This window comes from Triticum urartu, chromosome 5A, assembly GCF_056163025.1.
Source record: "Triticum urartu cultivar PI428250 chromosome 5A, HENAU_Tu73, whole genome shotgun sequence".
Taxonomy (NCBI): Eukaryota; Viridiplantae; Streptophyta; class Magnoliopsida; order Poales; family Poaceae; genus Triticum; species Triticum urartu.
In genome coordinates, this window is record NC_141877.1 from 47,087,993 (window position 1) to 47,096,890 (window position 8,898).

Consider the following 8,898-nt stretch of genomic DNA (forward strand, 5'->3'; position numbering starts at 1 on the left):
TTATTCAATAAGAATCCTACTTTCTGATTTTTTTAAATGTATTGATGGGACACATCTGTAGCCGGCCCATTTAGAGGCACTTCACATGGGAGCTTGCCTATCTTTGACTTGTGACCACACATACTCGACAGTCACGGCGGGCTCTTTCGCCCCTCAGGCTCATCTATTGTGCACCCATTCAACCAAAAGTAATCAAGCCGAGCTTCATAAATGGCCTTCTCATCACAAAAAAAAAACTAGTAGCTTTCAAATAATGGTCTTGTCCCTTGCAGTACAAATTTAAAAGCATTATGCCCATGTTTGCTTACAAAGATAATGTCATTTCCAGAAAAAGATATACTAGCTATAGTTCTGATATGATCATACAATACTAATAGAATTAACATTGATGCACTAGCACATAGCTAGAAAAAATCATTGAATGCATCTCCATCAAGCTCTAAGCTTACGGAAGGTCATGGATGCACCGTCCATTGGCCTTGGGTGTGGAAGGTAATTGATCTTCGCATCAGGATTCAACAGCTCCCATCTGAAACAATCATTCGTATGGCAAACTAGGATCAAATGCCAGTTTATGCAATAAAGAAATAAATCAATCAAATGCCAAGATAAAAATAAGCAAATGAGTTCTACTGATCTCATGTTAGTGATTACATAGGATTTGAAGTAATATATATCATCACTCACTCATAACCAGTGGAGAGGTGATGGAGCATGATGGTGATCTGCAACTTCGCGAGCATGTTCCCGGCACAAATCCTATATCCGCCACCGAATGCCTGGTACGTCCCTGGCTTCGCTGGTTTCTGCATTCATCAAGTTCTTCGTTGACAATTGGTGCGTACATGATGAAGTTGCATCCATGATCAATGAGAGAAAAACAACAACATACATCCCATCTGTCGGGGTTGAAGGTGAGGGGGTCCTGGTAGTAGACTGGGTCGGTGTGCAGCGACCTCACCCACACGAGCACCGGCCACCCTGCCGGGATCGTGTACCCACCATACTCCACGTCCCGGTTCGCCACGCGGTGCACCATGGGGGCGACGTTGGCCATTCGGATCGTCTCCTCCACCACCTTCGCCGTGTACTTCATCCTTGGGAGGTCATCATGGGTGATCATCAATGAACCACCTTTGCTTTCGCTCACTGCCATGTTCTCCTCTCGGAGCTTGGCGAGGGCGGCAGGGGATTTGGCCAAGTGGTAGGTAGCCCACATGATGGCGCTGGCCGTGGATTCATAGCCAGCGACCACGAGGTTGACCATGTTGTCCACAACCTCCTCATCACTCAGCCTCTTCCCCTGCTCATCCTCGGTGCACATCAGCCCGCTCATGAGATCATCACACTTCTTGTCCACCTTCTTCCTTGCCTCCAGCTCATGTCGGAAGACCGCGTTCAGCTTCTGACGGCACTGCACAAGTTGTTAGATTCCTCTACAGTTATTTTAATGATTTCTGTAAAAACAAGGAGCAAACAAATTACCTTGACTCTCTCTTGATAGTGTAACCCGAATACCCGATCCATTTAGTGCATTGTATGAAAAGAAAAACAGATTACCTTGCGAGCGCGGTGAAATGTTGTCCCTGGAAAATCCAAGGGGAATGCCCTGAGGCCAGCCATCAGGCTGCCGAACCACTGGTCTATCTGCTCTGTCAATGGCGACGGCTCCATGCTTATGAACATTCTGAATATGTTCGCGAACGTCACCTGTGCAATTTAAGGAGCATCACTATTCACTATTGACAGAGAAGAAAAGCACATGCATGCTCACCGATGAATAGATCTCTTACTTTCTTGATCTCGGTGGAGGCAACGATTGTCCCCATGTCTGCCCACGCGGCCAGCGCCGCCACAACACGCGGCTGCACGACGGCGGCGATGGTCCGAAGCGAGCTGGGGCGGTTGATGGCGGTGAGGATGATCCCACGAAGCCTGGCGTGGCTGGCGCCCTCGACGTTGACCATGGACTTGTGGCCGATGAGCTCCGGCACCGGCCACCGTATGCCGAAGTTATCGGCGGACTGGAACACGAACTTGTTGGCCGCCGGAGAGCACGCGATGACGGCAGGGGAGCCGAAGAGGTGCGTCCGGTAGATGCCGGCCCCGGAGCCGTGCGCGCGCCTCTTGGCGGCGATGAAGTCGTCCGGGCGGCGCGCGAGCTTGAAGTGCCAGACGAAGGAGAGCGTCTCACCGAGGAAAGGCAGGCCCATGTGGCCCGGCGGCAGGCGGCGCCGGCCGCCGTGCCTGAGGAAGAAGGCGGCGCGGTACCACGCGTCGGTGGAGTGCCAGACGGCGAGGCAGAGCAGCGGGACGGCGCCGAGGGCGAGGCCCGGCCACCATACCCACTCACCCACACCTACTCCCACTGCTATCGCCATTGATCTGCTAATACCTGGAGAAGCGGAGGTAGTATATGTAAAAACGAGTGAGGATTCCGAGCAACTGATCCGTTACTGTGTGGAGGCAGACGGGACCAAACTAAGCTAGCTAGCTGGAGGCTGGAAATTACCTCGCGCATTGCATGCCCGGCTGGTGCGTAGCCTGCACATGTGACGTTGTGTGATTATTCTGGCTGGTAGATGCCGGCTTTACACCCGCAGCTAGGTTCCAACGCCGAGCACTCACCAACCAACGATAATTAATTAACGGCATCTCCGATGAGAAATCTGCTGAATAAAACATAATTACCCCTTCCAGAAGTCCAGATTATAGTGCATATAAGTTCTTTTCAAGGTCATCCTTAAACTTTGACTAAGTTTGTAATAAATTACACTGTTTTAAATAGCGGGCTATGCCAAATAGCAGCGGACCTTAAAATCAGCTATAGCGGGCTATTTATACATGAGACCATTTAGCGGCAACCTACTGAAAAGGCTATAGCGGACTATAGCAGAGCTATAGCCGGCTATTTAAAACTATGATAAATTATCAACATTCATACTACCATTAGAGTTATCATGAGATATATTTTTACATGATATTTACTATTGCAAATTATTGTTTTTGTATACATAAACTTGGTCAAAAGTTTGACTATAGAAAAAAATAATTCTATGCACTATAATTTGGCAAATAGGTTGTAGTACTTCTTTAAGCTAATACAAATGTTAGTGTCACTTCAAAATTTCAAATACCCTTCTTTTCATTGCATGGTAAAGACCTAAAAAAGGGCTGAATTGAACAGGCTGAAATGGTTTCTGCATTAGCCTCATCATCTTTCAGCTCAACTCTTCTCCCATCATAAACAGTTAAACACACACGTCAATCACACACAAATCTTGCTGCTGGCAACTTATATATGTACAACGGATAGATCGAGTTTCAGATTCCATTTCATCAACAAACGAACCTGTACCGAGTAGTTGGTGATCTACAAATGTTGGTGTTCAAAAAACTTCGAAACTGTCAACATTTAGAGTTGTGATCTGCAAACATTGACTCAGAAAACAATGTGGAAAACTTGAGGCGGCATAAGAGAAATAATTGAGTTTAACAATAATGCGTGCTAACTGACTTACCAATCAGCGATGCAAACCATCATCATACTATTACAGCCAGTAAGCGCTGAATAGGAATGACAAATACGAATCATCAAGCCACGAGAATACAAATGACTGAAGCCAAGAACATGAATAATACTAAGGGCCAAAAATATGAACCGTAACGTCTCTATGAGGCTCACATTGTTGCAAAACAATATAGTACTGTACAGTGCTGAGTCACTGCTCACAGAAAGTAGTATCAGACAAGAGTCCAGTGGCAACAGCAAAGAAAAGATTCAAACAGCAGCATATTTAGGACTTCATTACAATAAAACAATAGCCTTTCTCCTCACAAGTAAAATAAACAGCAACCTAAGACTACTTGCTGTGTGTGATGTCTCTAACTGCACAAGCTAGTGCCTGGAACACTCAGGTACAAAGAGCATCTCAGACACTCAAATTTAGGACTTCAATACAATTGCAGTTGTTAATTTAGATGCAAGTAGTTTAATAAATAATCAAAATGTAGCTCCATCGATAGAAAGAACCGTCCGTATTTATTTCCATTGTATGAGGCCAAGCAACAGCAAGAAATGGTGTACTCATAAATCATCCAGAAGCTAGATAAACATAATTTAGTAACCAATTCACTGATACGATGTATGGACCAGACAATACAAAACTGACTTCAGATTATTACAGAGTAAAGTCGTTTCCTCCCCCTTTTCTTCAGTGGTATTCATGGACATTCCAGAGAAAACAAGATCCCTTCAATTACCACTGAAGAATGACACTGCAGGCGAAATCATTTAATTCATGTTACAATGGAAGACCAAAGCTGCATCGTTGAAGAATCCAGATGGGATCTAAACTTTTCAGCGAGATTGTGCATATACCCTAAAGTGTATGACAAAACAAATGACACGGGAATGTGCATATAGGCATACTACAAACATCAGTACTCGAATCAAATTACTCCTGCATTGCATGCTCGATATATACGCATTATTGAGTACTTCTATTGAGTACACAAGTGACATTATTAGATTATTCCGGCTGGTGGATACCGTCTCTACACTCACAGCTAAGTTCCGACGCACATCACAAACACACACACATCAATCACACAAGTCTTGCTGCTGTCAGCCTTATCTACAAGACTACAACAAATACAGTTTCAGGTTCCATCTCATCAAGAACCGAACCTGTATCAAGTAGCTTGCAAATAATGATGTTCAGGATCTTCACAACAGTCAATGTACAGAGTTGGGTACTTTTCGAATTCTGAGAGAGAGCAACCAAGGTATGGATATTATTTAGATGTAGCAGGCAGTTCTCAGATACCTGAGAAGCTGCATTAGCATTAAATCAGAGGACTCGGTGGCAGTAGCAGAAGTGCAAAACAATGACTCAGAGAACAAATGCTTGAGATCATATAATGTGTGGTAGCTAACTTAGCAATCAGCGATGCAAACTTGCGGCAGCCATGAAGCAAAGCATCATAGAAATTATTGAATCATCAAGGCCAAGAAAATACATATATGACTGAATCCAGGAGCATGAATAATATAGGACCGATAATTTATATGGTAACAGCTATGTGTGACTCACCTCGTTGCAAATTAATGTGGTACTCTACGTTGCTGAGTCACTGTTCACAGAACAGTTTTGCAAAAAAACAGACAAGAATCGAGTGGCAACAGCAAATAAAAGATTCAGAGGATTACTCGAATAAGATCAAAGGCGACATAAAGCAAAAGAATAAAAAAAGTATTTCTCCTCACAAGTACAATAGGACAAAAAAAGGCGACATAAAGCAAAAGACAATCATTCTCGGAAAAAAAGTATAATAGGACAGCACAAAACAATAGTAAGATTATTTGTGTGTGATGTCTCTAACTGCAAAAGACAGTGCATAGAACACCCAGACACGAAAACCATCTGATATATTCCAATTCGAAATCTCAACACAATTGCACCTGTCAAAACCTCGATACAATTGCACTTGTTAATTTAGATGCAGTAGTAGTTTAATAAATAATCAAAATGCAGTTGCATCGATAAACAGAACGATTCGCATTTACTTCCATTGTACGAGGCCAAGCAATAACAAGTAGGGTGAACTCATAAATCCTCCAGAAGCTAGATAAATATAAGTAACCAATACACTGATGCGATGTATGGTCCAGACAGTAAAAAATCATTTAAATCAGAAGAGTTAAGTTGTTTCCTTTTCCTTCACTTCAATGGTATTCATAAGACATTCCAGAATAAATACCCACCCTTCAATTAACACTGAAGAATGACACTGCATGCAGAGTCCTTGAACAGATGTTCCAATGGAAGATTAAAAGATGGATCTCGACAAGCCGCCGTCTTATACTGTAGCAACATTGTTGACGAATCCAAAACTTTTCAGTGAGATTGTGCATATACCAGGAAGTGTAGGACAAAAGAAATGACACAAGATTGTACATATACACATACTACAGACAAGGGTACTAAGAAAGTCTTCACAGAACACAAATGAGATAAGCAAAGATAATTCCTGACTCACCAAACCCATTTCAACATCTACACAGGAAGGGGTCATTCAAGTTAAGATCACTGAGATGCTTGGTCTCCCAAACAGCTTCGAGAGAAGTACCAGTTGTAAAATGAAACTGAGCATCTCTTGAAGCCTTGTTCCCTAGCTGAAGCTTCCCACGCTGTTCTGCCAAGAACTCCTCATCGTACAAGCTGGCCTCAACATGAAACGTCATTGACTCCAGCACTCTGGCGTTCAGCACAAAGAATTTGGCAAAGTTAACCTGTGACCAGCTGCCCAGGTACGTTTCCAACACTACTGTCCTGAGACGGATGTCAAGACATCTGAGAAGATCCCGGTGTTTATGATGCCACAAATTTTTCTCACCCGAACTCCATGACTGCAAAGAAAGACATAAAATCTTTCACCGCTTTAGAACAGTGAGTATATCAAAAGCTAAGCTAAACGACGCTAGGAATTATCAAGGAAGAAACAGCCACCTTCACGTGCAGCTTCTCCAAGCATGGAAAGAATCTCATCATGTCAAGAAGATTATCCAAACTAAGAATATTGACATTGACAGCTAAAATCTTGACAGTGTGCACCGCCGTTGTCAGGCTATTGGCGCGCAATCCCTAAATGGAGCATGGGAGACAAAATCAGGCTATATAAAAGTGCAGATGACAAACACGGGTTAACTAGTTAGACATCCCATATATAAGGCAAGAAGTATATAGAGCAGTTGGAAGGTTAATCACCTGAATAACTGTGGAGCCAAACACTAGTTTGGTAGAATGATCGCCCCAATCAGTAAGGAAGCCCAAGGTGCGAAGTCTAGGCGCGGAGATTACCGACACCTGCAGACCACACTCAAAGTAGAGAGGGATCAACTTTTCAAGACAAGGCGCATTCTGGATGACGAGTTCCTCAAACTGGAGCTGACTGAATGCCTTGCAGTTCTGAAGTTGATCTTGCACACATATGAACGTAAGAGTGAGGGAATTGATCCGAAGGCGACGGAAGCTGAAGATTGTGTGAATCATCAAGCATTCCAGAGCGGGGCAACGGGCGATGAGGCTGTGCAGAGAATGCTCCGAGGTGGAGACGGATTCAAGTGACAAGTGCTTGAGGTTGGGGAAGTGAAGCCCTTGGGCGATGTCGTCGTCGGGGAGGCGGCAGCCACCGAAGGTGGCGACGCGGAGGGTGGGCGAGAAGCGGTAGGCGGACGCCGGCAGCGGCCCAAGCGGTTTAGAACGCTTGGAAGAAACCCAGCACTCGAGCACCTGGAGGCCGTCGAGGGCGGGGGCCACAAGCCAGCAATCCAGGGCGGCGGAGGCGGCGGCGGCGAGGGCGGGGGCCACGATCCACCAATTCAGGGCGGTGGCGGCGGCGGCGGCGACGGGGAGACGGTACCCCTTGACACGGAGGCGGCGGCCGGGGCCTTGGTGGCGGTCAAGAATGTGCGCTACAGCAGAGGGGACGTTGTTGTAGACCCTGCGGTATCTGACGACCGCGGCGGTGGCGAAGCCACGGCAGTCGAGGTTGAGAGGGGCGGAGAGCCAGAGGTGGCGCCACCGGGACGCGAGGATCTGGGTGCGGGCGCCGTCCTTGGTGGGGAGGAGGGAGATGATCTCGCCGAGGAGTTCGTCGGGGAGGGCGCTGATCCGGTCGACTCCTGCCGCCCCGGCCGAAGGTTCAATCTCTCCCTCGGAGCCCAATCTCTTCCTCTTCTTGGCTGGTGGACGACCTGACGTAAAAGGAGCGCAGTACGGCGGCCGGCGCGGAAGAGGCTTGCGCCGCCGCTCCATCCTCTCCTCTCTCACCGCCGGCGCGTTTGGTCCTTTCTCGTGTCACAAGATGGGCCCAAAGTGGCCAAGATATTGGACGCCTGCCCAACCATGGTCCAAGCTGGAGCAACTAAATTTCGCGAGCGGCCAGCCCACTACACCGTGTACGCTGTTTTTTTTTCCTTCCTTTCTTGAAATTCAGCTACCTTTATTGAACAATGATCTTGCCCGTTACTCCCCCCGTCCCGTAATATAAGAGCGTTTTGGGATGGGGGGAGTACACGATAACGAATACGGGAGTACGGAGGATAATCACGCCACTCCTCAGATAGTTTTCTTGTTAACTTGCTCGAGCAAGCGAACACACAACAACACTGCTTTCACGGGCACATGTATGCTATAGTCGCCATGCCGAAGGAATTCGAAACCTCCCGGCAGTCATTAGTCACCACTTCTCCTTATGCTCGATACTCGGCTGGATCAAGAATGACTTGAACTATCTCCATTGAATTACTCTCCACCGCCACTGCTAAGATCCCCAACAAGTCTGCAAGTCATGACCCTTCCAATAGTGCGACTGCTTCTATTGATGCAACGTCCATGGCAACGTCTTCAAAAGAACATGATGCAACTATCAACGCCCCATTGGAGTCTCGGAGTAAAGCTCCCGTCGCTCCAACCCCCACGTCCGGGTAAAAACTCGCATCAATGTTATGTTTCATAGTCCTCACCGTTGTCCTGCTCCGTTTGACATTCCAAACGAAGCTTTTATCTTAACAGCCAAAGCATTCAACACAACCCTTTTTATACTTATGGCCGACCTAGTAGGGGATACCACGTCTTACCATGTGAAATTTTTCGGTGATCCCACCAGAGATACCATCATGCAACCATAATAGTCTCAATTCCATTCGCAATGGGAAGAGCCATCCCTCCAGGAAGCTCACCACAAAGAAGTTGCTCCGGAGTTACAACTCCCGATCGCTCCCGAGCCGCTAAAGGTTATATGAATTCTCGCAGTGCAACTTCCTTCCAAACGTCCATAGCTCTATCGCATAGGAACAACATATGACTGAGATCTTGGGGATCCACATGACAA

The 8,898-nt window shown here is 46.3% G+C and overlaps 2 protein-coding genes across 3 annotated transcripts; both read right to left on the reverse strand.

Annotated features, from left to right (window-relative positions):
• Window positions 1–240: 240 nt before the first annotated feature.
• Window positions 241–2,647, reverse strand: LOC125507751 (ent-kaurenoic acid oxidase 1). Of its 2 annotated transcripts, none has more exons than XM_087525435.1 (6): window positions 2,513–2,647; window positions 1,794–2,395; window positions 1,561–1,647; window positions 893–1,414; window positions 688–806; window positions 241–529 (listed from the first exon to the last, which is right to left on the reverse strand). In XM_087525435.1, the coding sequence occupies exons 1-6, from the start codon at window positions 2,550–2,552 to the stop codon at window positions 433–435; spliced, it is 1,467 nt and encodes a 488-aa protein (XP_087381561.1). In that variant the 5' UTR covers window positions 2,553–2,647; the 3' UTR covers window positions 241–432. The 2 variants fall into 2 exon arrangements, with proteins under 2 accessions (XP_087381561.1, XP_048528199.2); XM_048672242.2 differs by having other exon boundaries at window positions 1,561–1,710.
• A 3,405-nt stretch (window positions 2,648–6,052) lies between these two features.
• On the reverse strand, window positions 6,053–7,922 carry LOC125507750 (FBD-associated F-box protein At5g60610). The gene is made up of 3 exons (XM_048672241.2): window positions 6,771–7,922; window positions 6,513–6,647; window positions 6,053–6,412 (listed from the first exon to the last, which is right to left on the reverse strand). The coding sequence occupies exons 1-3, from the start codon at window positions 7,818–7,820 to the stop codon at window positions 6,053–6,055; spliced, it is 1,545 nt and encodes a 514-aa protein (XP_048528198.2). The 5' UTR covers window positions 7,821–7,922.
• Window positions 7,923–8,898: the final 976 nt, after the last annotated feature.